Source organism: Aptenodytes forsteri, unplaced genomic scaffold (genome assembly GCF_000699145.1).
Source record: "Aptenodytes forsteri isolate BGI_AS27 unplaced genomic scaffold, ASM69914v1 Scaffold47, whole genome shotgun sequence".
NCBI classification, from domain to species: Eukaryota; Metazoa; Chordata; class Aves; order Sphenisciformes; family Spheniscidae; genus Aptenodytes; species Aptenodytes forsteri.
Window position 1 is genome coordinate 1,800,828 of NW_008794731.1, and position 19,974 is coordinate 1,820,801.

Consider the following 19,974-nt stretch of genomic DNA (forward strand, 5'->3'; position numbering starts at 1 on the left):
TCAATGCACAGTAATATGAGTTTGCATAATTAGATAACCTGCTCCTGAACAAAAGGAGCGATGCTGTGTGTCACAGGAAGGAGGACGACACTGACGGGGCCGTCTGCTTTGCATACAGCAGTTTAAGGGCCAGTTGTCCTCTTTGCAATGCAGACTGCAGGACAGCAGGGCTCTTTTCAGGCTTAGGAAGTCTCAACAGAAGTTTTGCTACAGTTGGCTTTACAATTGAGATATTAGAGCCCAGATACTCTGGTGGTTTAAACCCCACATGCTCCATTGGAGTTACCGGTGCTTATTTCCACGAGTGGAGAACGCCGTCCTTGCTTGTCACAGACATAGAATAAAGCTGTGGTAGCCCTTTCTTTAAATAAAATTAAATAACTGCATACGGCATCAGCGCACAATTTTAAATGTGCTTCTGCTGTTAATAGCAAGCACACCAGTGGTTAATTAAATTATTTATCTTGAACTAAAAAAAGTGATAATTTTACCATTAATCTAAAAACCCCTAGGGAGTGCGTAACGTCTTCTCATCATATTTTTGAGACTGAGAAAGTCACTTGCACGTGTACAGCGCTATATATCCTCTTCAGCCGGCAGCGAAGGTTTGTGTTCCTGGAGGTCACAGTTGCCATTTTCAGACGCATCCGAGCTGCCCGGAGCCAACTCTGGTGGCGGGGGTTTGTAGAGTAAACAGGCGACTATAAAGAAGGTTGTCCCAAGCACCTGCAGCCATGAAGACATCCCGTTACTCTCTGCTCCCCCCAAAACCAGGCGCCTAGCCCTCATTTGGGATGAGATTTGCTGACCAAGCTTTGGGGATGAGATGATGCTGAAGGCCAGCCTGGGCAGCAGATCAGCGCACAGAGCCGGAGAGGGCAAAAATCTGAATTTAGCCAGCCCCATAGCAATGGGACAGTGAGAATCTGGAAAGCTGTTCAGCCCCACACGGACACCTGGAGCACAGTCCTGCGTGGACCAACACCGCCTGAGCCATTTGCTGGAAGGCTTCTGAAAGCCTCTTTATCACAGCAACTGCTAAACACTACTACCTAGGGCAAGTGCTTGTTTGGGAGCAGTTAAAATGATGGTTTTCAGCTAATAAATAAGAAACACACAGCTAAGCTCTCTTATTTTCTAGCAGTGATTGGGGAATGGTTATTTACAGCCTGCCCACAATGCCATCCCTCACTCTCACTAACACACCGCAGTTATATATTTTACTCCATTTCTAGCAAAAAATCACTTCAGTAACTGCTGGGAGAAGAGGAGATATTTCATATGGTGCAACAGAAGCTGTAAGCCTAGAAAGTAATGGGAATTTAAGAGAATGATGGTGCCTGGAGCGAAGCAAATGGAGCTTTTGCCTTCCCTGAGAACACTTCTTGTGTGAAGGTCTAATTTGGGGGGGAGGCGCAGATCAGGACAACCCAATTTTGTAAAATTCTCTCCCAGAGCAAAATGCTGTCTTCTAAAGACCTGCTCGCTTTATCAGAGAGTGAAGTTAACAGGCAGCATCACCTTGTAGACCAGTCCAGCGATGAGGGTGTATCGGCTCATGGCTGAGTTCTGGTAAACGTAGCAAGAACCTTGCTCACCGCACTGGTCCTGCCAGAGCAGGCAGGATTTGTCGATCATGGACCCAAAGGCGATGGGGCCAGGGATGCCTCCTGCGGGAAGAGAGAGCGGACCTTCAGTTTGGGCAGCACCTACGCGCCAGCCTTGCAAGACGCACGGTGCTTGCAGAAAAGCATCAGGCTCTGCTGCTACCATGATTAAACAAACTCATCCTGCAACACCTAGAGCCACAAGGTATCCAAAATACGCTGAATTTCAAGACCTGAGAGTCCAGCGGGTCTTTTGACCATCCTGGCCTGCACGTTGCACAAGAGCCAAAAGACATACACAGGAGCTTCAACGCCTCTGCTCCTTTTTTCTTAAAATAAGGACATGTTGCCAGGACACTGCTCTTCTACCCCACCTGTGATGTGTTACAGAACTCTTCATTCAGTTTGCAAATCATTTGCAAAGGGAATTAGGTTTTTCTGAATGATGGCAAACAAGAGAAAGCATCCTCCTTTCAACAGCGCATGCCCTACCCCCTTCTTTTCCAACCCAACATGTTTTGTTCTTAGGTAACAGCTTGGCACATGCTCCAACAAGCCAACGGACCATACCGATGCCCAAATTCACTCTGTTCCATACCTAGTGTTCGTACTACAATCCACTGGATCCCGAGTGCGAATGACCTTTGCCTGTCAGAGACACACCTGGGGAACAAAAAGGGATTGTTTAAAAATGCTGCCAGGCTGCACGGCACCTCCCCGCCCTGCAACGCCGTGCACTTGGGTCCAGCATGCTTGGGACCTCCATCCCCTCTGGAGATTGAAGTTCACCACAGTGCAACGTCCCCCCACCACTGCTGCAAACTGGGACACACAGGTGGGTGCCTGATGTCAGAGGATAGAGCTGCCAATGCTAAAATTTGCCTTCCCAGCTAGACAGGGAAGGGAATTAGTCCCCATGTCTCCAAGCTGCCAGTAACAAGGTGGTTCCCATCACACCTTCCCCATGGCTTGAGCCAGCAGGATAAAGTGGAGAGGCGGATTCTTGCAGTGCTGGCGGAGGATGAGGCGATCCCGTGCTTACCGCAGCGTGGCCGTCAGGGCAGGAATACTGCTCAGGAAGGTGAAGAGGATCACCACGAACATGAAGAACAGGAGCAGGGGCCTTTTCGCACAAGAGGAGGTGCATTTCCCTGCCTCTGCATCGCTGGGGCCGGGCAGGACAGTCTTCTCAACGCAGCTACACTCGTGATAGACCTGGGAAAGAAAGACTGGTGGGTGCTTTGCCAAGGACAACATGGTGATACTCAAAGCTTTAAAAAGAGAGAAATTCAGGGAGGGCAGAAACCGGCCGGTTTCACTCCCGGAGCGGAGCGAAGCAGAAATCAAGCTGCATTCTTGACACACCCCTGTTTCAAAATAGGTTATTAAATAAGAGAAATTAACTTTGCCAGGCAGCCCTTGAATGCTGAATGTCATCATTACTCTTCTTAAGCCTTTGCCTGTCTCTATGAGCAACATGCTGGAAGGATGAGGAGGTGCATCATGTTCATTGAAGATGCTAAATAAGCATTGGGACAGGAATTCGGTGCCTACCAAGCTCCCCGCCTGCCTGGGTGATTTACCATGGATTTCAGCGCAGTTTGACCCAGAGTGAGGCAAAACCGGTTGGACAAATTGAGAGAAGCAAAGCAGGGCGACCTCAGGGTACTTTCTGCCTTCATCCCAGGTGGTGCCTGAGAGCATCCATCCTGCACTGGGCTTTTACACTGACTTGCAGCAAAGCTCAAACCTGTGGACACTTTTGCAGAGCCCACCAAATCACTCCAAAGAAGATGTGCCACCACCTTGTTAATACACAGTGCTTTCAGACATACCTTCTTGCCATTCCTGAGGTTTTCCGACACTTTTTTGCACCCGGCATGGCAGGGAGAGTAATACATAATGTCATCGCTCCCGCAGACAGGGCTGTAGGTCTCCTGTAGACAGTCACACTTGGTGTTGCAGGCTGCTGTCAGGTTTAGGCGGCCACCAGGCAAAGCACTAAGGGAAACACAGGAGCAGTCAGTGGGGAGACACTGAACAGCATTTTCCAGGAGGAAATGTGTAGAGCAAGAGAAGGAGAGGGCAGGACGGTAGGACATGCAGTGGATCCCCAAGTAGCATAAAGCCAGGCTTGGGAAGGGTTTCATCTCACCCAATTTTAACCATGAACAGGAATCGTGCCCTGGACCTGCGTCTTTCCCACAGCTACCAAGGGCGTTTAAGTGACCAGCTCATAGGGAGACACCTCCATTTGGAGAGGAGATTCCCACTTTTAGTCCAGTTTATCCCACTGGATAGAGAAGGGGGACCCTGTGAAGGCAACTGAGGAGTGGAGTATCTCACACTCTGGCACTGCTGATCTCCCCTCCCTCACTAAAGAGGGAGACTCTTCCATAAACTCCAACTAGATGCAAAAATTAGGACATCTATATTCTGGGTCTCACCCTCAGCATCTGCCTGTAAGACTGACTGGACACCACGTTCCATCACTAACACATTCACACGTGACTATCACCAGTGCTGTGTATTTGGAGTTATCCTTCTATTCTGACCAGGGCCATGCAGCACAAGACAGATGGGATGATTGTTATTACCTTCCCTCGTACATCTGGGTTACTCCTGCCATCGGCATGTTAGGGCAGTGAATAAAAAAAATGAATATAGCCAGCAGACTCGACACCGTGCAAAGTAAACACAATTTGATGATTCCTGAACAGCGGAGTTTAAATTTATTCACAAGGAATCCTCCCAGGAATGTGCCTCCCCCTCCAGCTGGCACGACCAGATAACCTGAAAAAAAAGGGGAAAAAACCCACAAGCAAGTTTAGAAATGTCAGCAAGGAGTTTTCATGTCTGAATACATTAACTGCAGTGTGCTTGCATGAGAATAACCCCTTGGTTGCTGCGTGGCTTCTTGGTGGGAGTTCAGTGGACTTTGCTGTGGTAGGTGGTCCTCCGTAACAGCTCAGGTAACGTGGCATGAGCCTGGTAAGGCAGCTTTTCCTATCCAGAGATCTTAAAACAGACTCTTTCAGGAGCACATCATGAGTATTGATGCTTGTTGGACACCACTTCCTTGGTCTACGATACGGCAGCTGAGTGAGGGTCTTCCCAGTTTCGGGATGCTGACAAAATATGTCCCCCAGTTCAGACATTTAGTTAATGTTTCCTGGTAATGCACTAGAAGGAACAGACTACAATTATTTTGCCTTCCTCTAGAGGGTAACAGATGGCTACAGAAGTGACACATTTCTTCCTGATGTCAGTAGATACAGCACTGAAAACACACTTGGTACAGATGTGCTGATGGGAAACGATCCTATCTAATAGCTGAAGAGGATAACCGCTCGTAAATGAACTGCAAAACATGTTTGTCTCCATTCTAAATGAGCTACGGTGCTCTTGTATTTGTAGGCAAAATGGGAAAACATTGCAAAAACCTTTGGTTTCCTTACCAAAAAAGGTAGCAGCTTCAGAGGCACTTAAACTAAACTGAGACTCCAGGAACTTGGGTCCAAATGTGGACATCCCAGCAATGAGGGTGGCTTCGGTTGCTCCCGCTAAGCAGAGGAAGATGAAGGTGGGGTTCTTCAGAAGCAGCAGTACTGATCTGGGAAGGACAAATATACTGGAATTGAATCACTGTGGCACATTTTGATTTCAGGTCTTTCCCCTATCTTCAAGTCAGAAGGACCACACGTAAGATGAGGCAGCATCCCGTCATTCTGCATCTCTTCAAAAGAAAAAAAACAAAAGGGAGCTAACTGGAGTTTGAAAGAGCAGTGAGCTTCTCCACTTATGCTTATCAAGTCCTACCAGCCAAGGAAGGATGCTGAGGATACCCTCACCTCTCCCTATGTAGCTGCGCAGAGTAGATGTTGTGGAGATAGTCTCCATTGCAGGTGGGGATCAACAAGTTTGCCCTCAAACTCTGCCTTTATATATAATGTCTCTCATGTGCCAACCTGCTCTGGCTCTTGTTCCTACTGGGTGTTGTCCTGACTATCTTCAGGCGCCTAACAGACATGCTTACCCTGGTCGTCTTTTATAGCCCCGTTGGCTACAATCAACGGTCAAGGGAATCTGAGGAACGAAAACCAAACACCTAAAACAGGAGGGAATAATCCGGGATCTCATGAGGGCACCAGATGGGTCTATTTATCTCATGTGCATGTTCAAAATGGGGATTGGATACCAGCAGTGTGTGTGTGATATAATTCATACCCAGGGTGCCTACGACTGCTGTATGGACAATTTCAGCTGTAATTTTCCAACATTTAGGGTCAGGCTGAGTATTTTCCATTCCTAAATGGGGCAATACTGAAAGGACACTACTCCTTACCAGATCTCAATCATTTCAAGGTTTTATTAGTCCCTGATGGCAGTTATCTTGGGACTCCCGACTCAACCAAAAGCAGGGAACAAAGTTGTGTTACATCCTCACATACGCACATGCTACTCATGTGCACCCATGTCCTCATGAGAATTACAATCTCTGATAACCATGGATGTTTTGCAGCTCAGGGAAATACCAAGCAAACTTTTCTATATGGAGGAAACACCTCCAAGACACCTTATATCCCACTGGAAAACAGAACGCAATCTTTCTCTCACAATCTAAGCACAGTTTTACTTTAAGCTTAATGTGTAAGTTGAGCAAATACATTTTATTTTCGACCCACCGGGATTTAGTAGAGAGCCACAGATATGCCTTAAAAATTGCCATGTGTCATTTATATGCGGAAAGATGATCCAGCAACAATTCCATCTCCGAGACACAGAAACACCCTCGGGCACACGGGATGGTCTCAATTATATCTCACTATCTCGGATATTGGACTAAGAGGGTTGACACTGCTTTGCAGGGAGTGTTTTGTAACGAGCTTGAAATTCTGCGGCATGACTTTCCCCAATCCTAGCCTGAACCAGTACCACAGATCATCCCATTTCTGAGACAGGCACAAACCTGCCATCCCGCAGCGACGGCAGCAATAGGGATACCGTGGGATGCTCACTGAACTGAAAGGCACAGTCACTTACCACCTACTGCTTTGGAGGAAATGTGAAATCAGAGAAAACCTACTGTAGTACAACCGAGTGAGACGTGCTCTGGCTCAGCATCAGATTTAGGCAACTTTACCCACATAAAGTGGAAAATTTTATTATACCAAAAGAACAAAGAAGCTGAAGGACAAAATACCCCACATTCTTACACCTTGATTACAGGGGACTTTATACTAACCCTCGTCTAGCTGTTGGGATTAGTTTAATTTACTAAACTATTTTCCAGGAATGATCTTTTCAACTGTGCTTTATTTGGAAGCACAAATAGTTTCTCTTAGCGAGAAAACACTTGTGGACCTTGTGGCTGATGTAGAAAATGTACAATGCCTTCACCTTTTTACAGTTCAAGAGAAAAGAGAGGAGCTGTCCCCTGGCACTAGCGTGACTTCGTGCCTGCTGGCCAAAGGTTACAGGTTAGACTTGCAGGTAGGAAAATGCAGAGGCACTCCTTTCAGTGCTAAGAGTAAGGGTTTACTCACGTAATTTAATCTGTTTGTAGACAGAAGATGTAGTTGTGAGGAGCTACGGCATATAAAACCTTACCAAAGTCAACACAGACCTTTTCATTGCTATCAGTAGGACTTTAAACACACCCAGAAACGACCTAACTCTTGAACAGTCTTGACTGCCCTCAGTTCTTGCAGCCAAAGGGATTATTTCTGGAGGCTCAGCACTGCCAAGAGAAGAATCCCACCATCTATAAAAACCTGATCCTGCAAGTCTTTACCGATATGGCACATATAGGTACTCTTTCCTCATGTAATGGTCCTGCTGAGTAGGTTGGGACCACCTGTACAATCAAAGCCTGCTCCTCTGAGAAACACTTGCATGCCCAGGACACCCCAGACTGTAACAGAGTATGGCCACAAGCTAATGAGTCATTAACAAGACAGATATTTATGCAATCTTAGAGCATGTGAACGAGGACTTTTCCGCACATATAGGTACTCTTTCCTCATGTAATGGTCCTGCTGAGTAGGTTGGGACCACCTGTACAATCAAAGCCTGCTCCTCTGAGAAACACTTGCATGCCCAGGACACCCCAGACTGTAACAGAGTATGGCCACAAGCTAATGAGTCATTAACAAGACAGATATTTATGCAATCTTAGAGCATGTGAACGAGGACTTTTCCAGCACAAAATGACACCTACTGTCACCATCACCGAGGGAACGGAGGGCAGTATGTACAACCTGCAGGAACGTAAACCAATCTCCCTTTACAACGCACGGAAGCTGCAGTAAAGCCACGAGACAAACGCAAGCCCCACCCTGCCACCTAACCCAAGAGGGACGAGTGAAATATTGACCACAGCTTCTCGTGTTGAAGATCAGGGCTTGACAGACCAGTGAATGATCCTCACAAATTCTGTCCCGTAGCTCGCTAGGACAAAGCCTCCTCTCCTGGTACAGCTCTACGTGTCTTCTGTTTGAATCCCTCTGCACTGACAGCAGGGGTTATTTCATGAGAACAATCATATGGAACCAGAGAAAGGAAAATGCTATATTATCAGGCCTTTTCAACCCAAGAATTAAGACAGACACTTAATCCCCTGTCTCTTCAGGGCAGAAGATTAAGCTGTATGGGCTGCATTCCTGTAAGCTCCTGCTCTTAGGCAGCACTGTGAATACAGCAATTCATTAAGCTCGCCTAGAAAGGACCTGATGGCATGGAATAGTATTTTATTTCATTAGTATTTCTGCTTATCTTTGTGAGACTCTTACTGTCTGTACTGTGAGAAAATGTGTAGCATCCGACCCCTTACTAAAACAAAAGCAACAGTGTCCTTTGGCCTTGCTCTCCAGCCTGGTCCACGTGTCCCCAAGAGCTGCACACACAGATGTGATCTCCTCTTTAATGCAAGTTTTCAGAATAGCAACCCTTTAAGGCACTTCCCTTTTATTAATCAAAAGCAGGGAACACAAAAGTCTGTTGGGTTTTTGCTTTCAAACGAAAACCACACTAAGGTCTGGACTGATCTGAATTATCTGATAGGAGTTGCCCACCTTCAGGTATTTGTTCTTCAGGAACGAGGGGTGAAAGACGATGGTCCCGGAGGAGGACTGCCTCCATACCTGCTGTCGGACAGCCTTCACCAAGAAACAGTGGGAGCTTTGTTCCAGATAAGCAAGAAAAGCATCAACCACTGAATTTCATCCCTCTCTGCTACCCTGTTTGTGTTGGTTTTAGCCACAACCTTATCATTATTTAAATGCAGGTTTTGAATTTAATTTCCGTGCGGAGAATATGCCGTGACCTCGGAAAATGGCACCCAGTCAAGAATGCCATTTAATAACAGTATTGAAATCTGTTCAATGTAATATTCTTCATAAAACTGCCTTAACCCCTGGTAAACTTCCTATGAAGTGTCCAAGAATTTCAGACCAATGTGAGTAGTTGCACTGACACAACACAGAGCGACTGCTGCTGAAAACTCCCGTACTGAGCACCTGCTTCGATCCTCCTCTGCCAGCACAAAGACAAACACCACAACTAGGGTTCAGAAGTAATTGCTGGCAGCGGCACGGGGTTTGGCAACACCGAGTGTTTGCCTTTGCATGGGGCAGCCATCACACATGGATGCAAACTCCTCCCTAAGAATGGTCCCGGGAGAAATACAAAAAGGAAAAATCCCCTTACTGACTGCAAGCTCCAAAAGGAATTGGCACCCAGACATCTCTGCAACATCCAGAGCTTGCACACCAGCTAAACCCAAGCTGTAAATAAAGCAGCACCTCTCCTCTTGCCTTCCATTTAAATACAACTCAACACAAAAAAACCCATAAGGATTTCAAAGATCCATAGCAAATGTTTCCAGGTTAAAAGACCACATTTTATTTTGGCCACTCGCTTGTTCCCACCCAGGATCCCTTTAAACCATTTCCTACCAAACCTCCTTTGGTGCAAGCATGCTCGCCCACACCACAGAGCCAAGCAGCAGCCCTGTGATTAAGCGCGCTGCTGTGTCACTGCCTTGCAGGAGAGATAAGAAGTAGTAACACATAAAAGGTGGCTGGAAGATGCAAAGGCAAAAGAAAAAAAAAAGGAAACTAAGAATAAAAGAGAAAGGGAACTGAAAGCTACAGTGCAGGATATCTTGTTCCCTGGATTTGGAATGGAGCTGTAAGAGTCGGGGGTTTAGTTTCCTCTCTTTTCTCATTAAAAGGACAAAACAGGGATCTAACACAAGTGAAAATAGAGGAAAGGTAGAAAAGCCCTGTGGGGACGGAGGGGAGGAGACGTTGGACAGCACCCAATTGGGCCAGGTGAGGCCAGACACAAGCAGACAGGAAGAAATAATGCCGCCGGGGAGAGGGAACGAGATGGCAATGCCTGTGCATCTCCTATCACCTAAAGGCTGGCACCAAGCCACTCTCGGTGAAACTCCGCGTGTTGCATATGACTGCAGGCGGATCTTCACACATGGATGTGAGCTTCTGAAAACCACAGGCAGGACCAGCCACTTGTCCCCCGCTCTCCCACGTGATCCCCAGCACAATTTCTAGTTCAGGCCATTTGCCGAGAGCCCCCAGCCGCTGACGGGACCAGGAGCTTTGCAACCTCCTCTGCAAGACAGCGCCATCGCTACGTTTGAAGATGGGCAAAACCTTTTAGCTAGCATTGCAGAAAGCAAGTTCAGTTTGGGCCCCATTGCTCTCACTTCTGGGGAGGGCTCCCTGAACCTCAGGCATGGGGTGGTTTTCTCACCGAGGCAGATCTTTAACTGTTTTCCCAAAGTCCGGATCCGATGCTTTTTTGTGGCTCCCATCCTTTAGCTGATGAGCCTCTGACACCCTCATAACGATATACCGCTGGGATCCTGAAAACGAGAGGCAAACGGGAACAAGGAGCATGAGAGACATGGGATGCGGATGCTACTGAAGCGGTGGATTTGCAGGGGGAAAATCCAACGCTACATCCTCCCTCCACCAACGGCTGCAAGGAAGGAGCAGGGAAACAGGCAGCTGGAAAGCCGCAGGGGTGAAATCCATGTAGGAATTACAATTTAAACACTGGAAGCTCTTCCTCTACCCCTGTGTCCCCAGCCACACACGTGCATAAGGATGCAAGCCCCAAGGCGAGCATGAGTACCGTGCAGTCCCAGCCCCAATTCCGTGGAGTCGCGTACCTGGGAGGCGCTGGGGATACCCCAGGATGGGGATGGAGATGAGGAGGGAGGCTGCTCCGGCCCCAAGGAAGCCGATCCACCATGCTCCCACCCACAGCGTGTTCTCTGGGGTGATGTCAATCCTGTAAGAAACGAAGTTGAAAGGACACAAGGGAGAGAGGCGGCGGTTTGAAATGGAGCAGGACAGCTCGGCGTGCCTCTTGCTGAAGCTGGCAGGGGTCGGCGGGACACGGGGGGGGACATCAGCGAAGGAAACCGAGCTCTGGCCTCCCCCATGGCGATCTGCTGGGGATACCACACCCACCATCCCTCCTGCCACACCAGAGGGCTGCCTGCCTTAGCGGAGAGCACAACACTTAACAAGCCCCAGAAACTACATCATTTAATTCTCCTTTAATCTCTGGCTTGCACATTCACCTCTCCCCATTTCATTTGTGCTCTGGGGGTTGCTGTGATCCTTCTTCCACCCCAGAGCCACCCTTTGCAAGAAAACTGGTGGAAACAAGCCATTCCATCCCCTGGAAACCCGCTCCCCCTTTTTAACCCATTCACCTGCCAAAGAGCCTGAAAGGAGATAAGAATAAATTACAAATACTAGGGAGCAAGGAGGGACTAAGCATCCTGGCTGGATTACCCGGAGGACGAGCAGCACTGCTGGTAGCATTGCCTCATCAGGGAACTCATTCAAAAAATTCACCTGCTGCCCGTAGCCTCATTAGCGCAGGCAGCGCAGCGTGAGGAAGGATTTAAGCTGACAGGTTTGTTAGCGATTTTCTTCCAGCAACAGCACTAATGCAAGCCACCCTTCCAGCCTCAGCACCCCCGCAGAAACACTGCTGAACACCATGGGCACGTTTTCACCCAGCCACCAGGTCATTTCTCCAGATTATTATTTTTTTTTTACCCCAAAGGAAACATATAGCATAAAGGAAAAGGAACAAGATTATTTTTCAGCGACTTACTCTCTGCCAATTTCAGTATAAATATTTAGAAACATTCCTCCTACCAGATAACCCGCTGCAGGCCCAAGGATTGCAGCAGTGTAGAAAACAGCTGAAAGGGAAAACAAGCCGTGTTAGACAAATAGCAGTGTTTCAGCCAGGGATGCTGCGGAGCACTGCCGGTGCCCAGCACCCCCTGTCCCACCACAGCCTGATTCCCTCCTGGATCCGGGATGCTCAGCCTCCTGCTGCCTCGCACCCCACTCCCTAAGCCACTGAGAAACAAAGCCAGACAGTTTTGACAAGTTTTCATCTCACGCTTATGTCCCAGGGAAACTTTTGCATCCAACCTAGGAATTTTTATAGCATGGGGCAGGCAAAATCGGTTCAGTGGAAAACCATATTTATGTAGTTACTGTTTTATTATTTAGCAGGGATGTAGCTGACCCCGCTGCCACATCCTGACTGCTGGCGTGATGAGCAGCGGCGTTGTCCTCCCGCTGACAATACGCAACGTCTACGCTAAACGTGGCACCAATGGCACTTATTTTGGTTTGCTGCCGTGGAAAGATCATCACCTTACTGATGATCCCCTTGTGATCTCCTTCTCTCCTTGCACAGCCTTCTGATACAACAGTATGGGCAGACTGCTAAATTTTGAAATTGGTGAAAGGTCAGCCGTTTCAGCAATTTCACCCAATAGGACTGTATTTGGCAATTGCAAAGTGATCAGCGATACAGAGCAGAGGAGTGAGCTGAGCCTCTTCCCTCGGTGAAGCTTGGCTGTGCTTTGCACCAGCAGCATCTGAGCAGCCCAGCGACCGTCCCTGCTGTGCTACGGCACTAAAGGGGTGATGTCCCCTCGCACGGATCGGGTATGGCCTTATGGTTGTTCACCAGAGATGCTAATGCCATGCACGCGCTGGGGCACGCTGGGGGGCTCTCCCCAGCTGGCCCCGTGCCGGGAACAGGAGGCACCTCCTGATCCGCAGGGCATGCGTTGCAGGAGTGAAAATACCCAGCTGCACTTACAGCTCCTGCCTGTAAATAATCAAAATCTCCCCAATAGCTGCCCCTTCCCTCTGTTTACCACCTCGCCTGTTATCGGGAACAAAAGACTGGGAGCACCTCTCGTGAAACTGCTCAGTGTGACCTGTTTGGTGCCAAGGCAGATGGACCGGCTCTCCCTCCCATCGCCCAGCTCATGGGTTCAAGCTGCCCCTCTGGCTCAACTCACCAATGTACACGGGGGAGTAGTTAGTCTTGACGTTTTCATCTAAATAGGTGACGCCGAGCGTGTAGAGCGGCGTGGCTCCCATCCCGTGCAGGAACTGCCCCAGCATGAAGACGAACCTGTAGCCAGAGAGGCTGGAGGCAGCCTGGGCGCAGGGCAGGCTCTGGTTCCCCCCGCAGATGCCCACCTCCGCTGCCGAATGCACCTCGTACCGTCCTGTGGTGAAGTGGGGCAAGGCAAAGAGCAGGGAGCCCAAGCCCATGACCAGCACGCCCCAACCCAGCCATTGCGGTTTGTGTCCGTTTCCCCCAAAATAGCTGACAAAGGTCAAGCAGATGCATGCCGCGATGTCGTAGGAGCTGGCGATCAGCCCGCTCTGATAGCTGCGGAGGTCGAAGCGCCGCTCGATGGAGGTGATGACCGTGTTGATGAAGCCGTTCACCGTCATGCCTTGCAGGAAGGAGGCCACGCAGAGGAAGAACAAGATGCCCTTGGATGTGTTAAAGAGCTGTAAGCACCTGGGGGTGAACCCCCCCCAGCCGCATGCCAGTTCCTCCCCTTCAGCCGACACATATTTAATCCCTTTGCCGAATTGGGTCTCCTCCTCTCCCGGTTTGGTGGAGCAGAGGGGTTCGGCGCACGAGTCGGAGGGGCTGGGCGCGCCAGAAGACGCCGTGCCGTTGCTCAGCGGGGTGCCGCATGGCTCCCGCCTGCTCGGGGCGTCGAAGGTCCGGCCGGCCTCGCCGGGAGGAGGAGACGGGTGGGAGAAGTTGAGTGTCTGAGCGAAACAGAAGCCATTTTCTCCGGTTGAATTCTGGGGCGTTGCCATGAACAGGAACGCAGAGTCGAGCGGCAGGTCAAGGTGGGGCTGGTGGCCGGGGCGGCTTCGTGGGGCAGCGAGGACCTGCCTACCCGGGAGATGCAATTTTCGGCACTTACATCAGTAGGGAGATGGCGAAGGTCTGAGCCAGGACCATTGCGATCTGCGAAGAAAGAATTTTTACACATACCTTTGTATAAAAACATGCCCCGAACCTTCAAATATTGTTTCTTTCTTTTTTTTTTTTTAATAAGTATTAGCATTTCACTGCGCAGTTCAGCTGGACGTGTGCCCTCCACCACGGGGTGTGTTGGTACCCCAAGTATTGGGGCACCATTAATATTACAGAAAAACCCAAAACATCCAAGAGCATTAAAAAAAAAAAAAAAAAAAAGAGCACCTCTAAAGGCAGCTTTTTTAATAGTATTAGCATTTCACTGCGCAGTTCAGCTGGACGTGTGCCCTCCACCACGGGGTGTGTTGGTACCCCAAGTATTGGGGCACCATTAATATTACAGAAAAACCCAAAACATCCAAGAGCATTAAAAAAAAAAAAAAAAAAAAAAGAGCACCTCTAAAGGCAGCCTCCCTACCAGCTGAAGCCCCTTATCCTCCTCTCGAAGAAACCCTGGTTAGACGCCGGACCCTCACAACCTCTGTCCCTCTTCTTCCCCCTGCAGAGAATGGCGTGCACAGCTACAAGTTTCCCACTGTTAAAAGTCCTTTGGTCTCTCTTCCACACTCTGCCAATAACAGTTTATAATTATCCTGAAAAGTTTCCACAGTCAGATTGATTTTATTCCAAGCCCTCAGATCTGTTTACAACTATTCAGTAAAATCCTTTCTATAACTAATTAGACTACATGCCATTTCAGAGCGAGCTGGAGGGCAGAGGCAGCTGACTCTAACCTGATTACCAATGCAGACTGCATTCTTTCAACCGGTTGCTGTGCATCTCAGCACCTGATCATGCCAGCAACCAAGAGTATTTTTTCTTAAATGCCTTGGCTGAACTATAAATGATGAAAACAATAAGGTTCTCCCTTGAATACTGGTCTTAAATATGCAACAAACGCGAGGCAAGAACTGTTTTATTAGAGAGCATCTTCAAAGCATCCTGTATTTCCCAATATTTTTTGTCAATATCTGTTCAAGAGGTTCCTATAAAAATGTTCTTCTTGAGATCGCAATCAGCCTCATCAACAGGGAACGGGAAAAACAGGCACTTATTTTCCCAATAAAATGAACCTTGTTCAGATCACTGTAACCTGGGAATATTGCTGCCTTTGGTGAATAAATTAACTCATCTGTGTGTTGCTGGAAAACCTTACTGACATTTGCTTGGTAGATAATGGCGAAGCTGACGTGCTTCCCTGTACCGGCGGTTCTTGCAGGCACTGGGGCAGGAGGACTTGGCAGAACGTGATGCTTAGAGCAGCATCAAGGTCCTGCTCCCACCCCAGACGGGCAGAGGATAGACCTTGCAAGTGCAAGCAAACTTTAAACACCCAGGTCAGTAGTGCTACAACAGGTCTGGTCCTCAAGGGAAGTTAAACAAATAAGACACACCTTTCGTTTGCAATTAATTCTATCTTAATTACCCTGTCCGGGGAGCAGAGTGCACAGAGTATTTCAGGGTCCAGGTTTTAGTAGGAATTTGATGATAGCGCAGGGGCAGGGTGAGCTTGGCAGCCAGAAGGGCACTGCTTTTCAGGTCCGTGCCAGACTCCTCCAGGTAACTTCTACCTTAGCTGGCTGAGTACAGTGCAGGATAACTTTGATGTGTAACGTATAACTGCAAGAACTAACTGCAGGCGTTGAATTTTTGCTGCAGAGAAAGACTGTTGTAATGTGCTGGCACAAAAAGATAATGTTTTGGATGTAAGACTATATTTTTTCACTTTTTTGGCCCTCCCATGTCCTTACGACTCTTACAGCTCTAAATCTATTTTCTCACCTTTGGTTGCAACATTGGAAACAACAAATAAGAGTGCTTTAGCACTCTAACTTTATTAAAGTCAGAAGTGATTATTAGGTACTGGATCAGGGGCGGAACTGGTCATGTTACCCCGGTGTAAATCAGAAGTGCCTCGTGCACGGCAGCCGGCTGACCTCAGCTGCACACCTCCCATATCAAACATAAGTCTGACGTTACATTTGACTGCACTTGTAAAGAAGGTTGCTTGGCTGGGGACTGATTTTGCTATCACCGATTTCAGTAGTTAGAAAAAGCCCATCTCAGTTAGCTGATGTGACCAGGAGCCAAGAGCTCCCAAACTGGCACACCTTCACCCTGGAGGAAACACTCCTACTGCCTCTTTACCAGCACTGGGATATCTCCTTTGATACTTCATGAATATATATTGATATTTTGATATTTCATGAGTCAGGAAAGAGATTACAGCTTTTCGTTCAAGTTTTCTTCTCCTTGAAGTAGGAGGAGTCTGGGCCACCGGACCCAGGTGACCACATCATCCTTCCCTTCAACTTTGGTTACCCGTAGTCCTACTCGGCAGTAAACGCAGGGTGAAACATTTCCAAGAAAGCAGCCAGTCTTTCCTCCAAGCAGCAGATGTTTCCCCACACACAGAAGCCTTCTCTGCCCCCAAAGCCCACGTCCTGGCCACCTCCCGATGGACCTGGACTAACAGCTTGTACCCAGGCGCTGCGGGCAGGAACTCCGCTCCTGCTCGGTGCTGTCCACGGAGCTGCTTTTTATCTCTCAAAGTATTTATAAACTGGCAGTGACACATTCACTGGGAATATTAGCTTTCATAGGAGCCATATGCCACTTTAGAGGACAAAATATAATCTTTAGGGAAAAAAACCCAACCAACTTCACGCACTTCCTAATCATTCTTATTCATCTGAGCCATCCATTTATTGCTTCCCATTCATCTCTATTTTTAATGACTCAGCTGGTGATTTCTTGCTTACATTGGATCAGTCCCAATGCTATTATCTCCTAGCTATAGATTTACTCATTTTGTGGCAAGATCTTAACTCAATTTTTTTCAGCTGTACAGCTGGTTCCAGACTACCAACATTACCAAGTCAACACAACAAAAGTAGCAAGGCAATGAAAGCATATGATTTGTATTTCATGATGAAATTTGTAAAGACTCCCCCCCTAATATTTAGCATTAAATCAATAGTAAAACGTACAAACTTTTTATCAGGTGATCATTTAAAAAGTCACAGGACCAATTAAAAACATTTTGCGTCTCTGCCGAGGACTGCGATTACATTAATGTTACAAATTAACTCATAACTGACATGCAAAATAATCCCATTTGCTGAAGCATGCCCAATAATAGTTAATCTTCCCTTTTGCTCTATGGTTTTTGACTTTTATAGGGTATTATTGTGGCAAATAACATCTATTCATAATTTCTGCTTTCCATAGCTGAGCACAGTTTACGGTTTATGGGCAGACTTAATCATTTTTTCAATTCTATAGCATACATGGAGATATTTGCTAAGGAACAGGAATGGGGGATTAAAAAATGATCAGAAAATGTACTGTAAACCAGGGAGGAGCAGCCCCAGGCGATGCTCGGTGGCTGCGCTGGGCGGTCTCAGTTATTCTCCCCAACATGTGAGTGAGCCTGACCTTGCTAAACAGATACTTTGACTTTGGGAAAGTCCACATCCACGTACCAAGCTCACGTTACTCCAGAAAGGGATAAATTCATCTGGGTTTGCCCATTTAATTTTCTTGGTAACACATACTGAATTTTTCTCGGATAGTTTGGCTTCAGAGGATTATCAGTATTACTTCTGTCGTAGCTGATAAACACCATATGCATCAAGCATAATCCACTCGCTGGTTTAGGAACGGGAAAGCCTCCCAGAAGTGAGATAAATCCATGTCCTGGTCCTGTGAACTGGGCTTGTCCTCAGGGTGCTGATTCAGTTAAAAGGGAGATAAAAGAAAGCACGGGGTGATTGGGTTGTTCACGTGCAACATTGAGTTCTTTTCCTGGCAGCTGAGGAACTTTCCTCAGCTCACACGAAGCGTGAACCTTGCATTTTTTAGCACGCTTTTAAAAAGCATCCCTTTGGTTCAGCAATACGAAGGATGCTGCTATTGCCGGGAGCGGCACTGGGACCAGCCTGGAGCCTTTCGTAAGCAATTGCTACAGGAACAGCATCGTCTTGCACACATGGAAACGTTCCAGGAAAGAGAAACACACCTCAAAAGCAGCCAGCTGACCATACGTCCAACGCTGTGCTCACCCTCAGTGCTGCAGGAACAGCTGAAGAGCAGGGGAGGAGGTATTTAGAAGCAGAGGGCGATAGGAATACCCCACCCCACCCCTCCTGTCGGAGACGTGTTTTTACATGATTAGTCCCATCAGAGTCTGAAGCATGGATGAGAGCAGTAGAAGCTGGCTTTAAATTATCACATAAGCAAGGACACATTTATAATTAAATAAATTCCAAATAGTAAAGCTTAGCACTCACAAATCCTTTGTATGTTTTCCAAGCACATTCCACTCACTGGCAAATTAATGCAATAATATGCAAGAAATCAGGAAGGTGGCTTGGATAATTTTCAATTAGCTGCTTGAAAATGCTTTGAAGATAAATCTAGCCAGATTTTCTGAGCTTACTTATTTGTTCCAGCTTATCTGTGCAAATACAATTGGCTGCAGCTGCCTTAGACCATCTTTAAAAACTTGCAGTGCCAATGCACGAAGCAGATGTAACCGGGCCACTATATTCTGCCATAGCAAAGATTAGCCAGACAAAACGTTCTTTTATGCTGTAATACCTAACTCCCTCTCCCTAATGTCACTCTTGCTTTGGTATCTTTTTCCTACCCATAAGTCTGATCACTGACGGGAAGGTTTTCATGCTGGCACCGTACCATGCTCTCCAGCCACCCTTACTGCCCACGGAGCCGGGTGTCTCCGTGGCTCTTCCAATGCAGATACACCACCAGCATTTTCCCAACATCTAGCCCTGCCCACAGCATGGCATTATTTTCCAGCATTTGGATTCTTACAACCCAGTTAAGGATGTTTAATATTCAGGATAATGTTTCTGCATGAGTCATTAGTCAGCTTTTCCCAATGATTGCCAGTTAGTTCCCACAGATATCCCTTCTTTGTTTCCATGCAGAAGATGCAGATTCAGGCAAATCTTACATGATATAAGTAATGAAACAAAATGAGCAAAACCCAAATGAAGAACGTGAGACACGATTCTTTGCTGCTTCTAAAGATAGGAGCAATAAAAATGCAAAAAATGTAACATCCTGTGTTACACAATGCAAGGATGCCGAGTACAGGATAAATATAACAGAATAACGCTGACATCTACCATGGTTTACAGGAACTTACTCTTTTTCATCCTCCTGGTTTGATCAGTAAGAAGGTAAAAACAAAAAGGGCAAACCAGGGGAAATGATACCATGAAACTTTGCGGAAGCCCTGCCACAAAAAGATGCATTTGGCACAAATAATATGAGGCCCTTCTGTTGTAGGTGGTGTGTTAATAACATCGGGAATTTCTGCATCCTCCTCATAAACAGAGGGCAACAGTCATTGCTGGAGTGGCAAAGCCTTTCCACAGGCTTTTCTCTTACATCGCTGCTGGATAACAGGCTTTTGATTGAGATATCTCCTTCATCTGGCTTTTTTTCCACTGAATGATCAATTCATGTATTACACCCGGCTGCACTCCTCTTGCAGGGTATCAGAAATCTATTTTTGGCTTGATCGTAAGAGCAAAAGCAGAAACACAATCGTGCTTGGAGCCAGAACTATTTATACCCTAACTCGGGGTATACCCGAGTATACCCCAACCACTCGGGTATACCACTCGGACCACCCCCCCCCTTTCTACTGTCAACCATTCAAAAAACCTAGTGCAATTTGCACATTTCCACAATTGTTTTTTTCCTTAGAACACCCGCCATGCTTATGCTACTGCGGGCTGCAAGCTGTTAGAAGTGGGTTTCACACGAACCCTCGCTGTTGAAGAACCATTCCTTCATGGGGTCTTAATGCCTTATTCCTTTCAAACGGATCAAATAGATCAAAATTTGGAGATAAAATACAAATCTTAAATCCCCAATTTCTGCTGCAGCCTTGGAGATCTTAAATCTTAAATCTTAAATCCCCAATTTCTGCTGCAGCATGGAAAGATATCTATGCGAAATTCTGGGG

At 47.3% G+C, this 19,974-nt stretch overlaps 1 protein-coding gene across 1 annotated transcript; it reads right to left on the bottom strand.

Annotated features, from left to right (window-relative positions):
• Window positions 1-256: 256 nt before the first annotated feature.
• Window positions 257-13,807, bottom strand: SLCO4A1 (solute carrier organic anion transporter family member 4A1). The gene is made up of 11 exons (XM_009273947.1): window positions 12,982-13,807; window positions 11,766-11,856; window positions 10,804-10,925; window positions 10,383-10,494; window positions 5,066-5,220; window positions 4,205-4,400; window positions 3,443-3,608; window positions 2,650-2,822; window positions 2,206-2,270; window positions 1,522-1,670; window positions 257-726 (listed from the first exon to the last, which is right to left on the bottom strand). Exons 1-11 carry the CDS (start codon window positions 13,805-13,807, stop codon window positions 577-579), a joined length of 2,205 nt encoding a protein of 734 aa, XP_009272222.1. The 3' UTR covers window positions 257-576.
• Window positions 13,808-19,974: the final 6,167 nt, after the last annotated feature.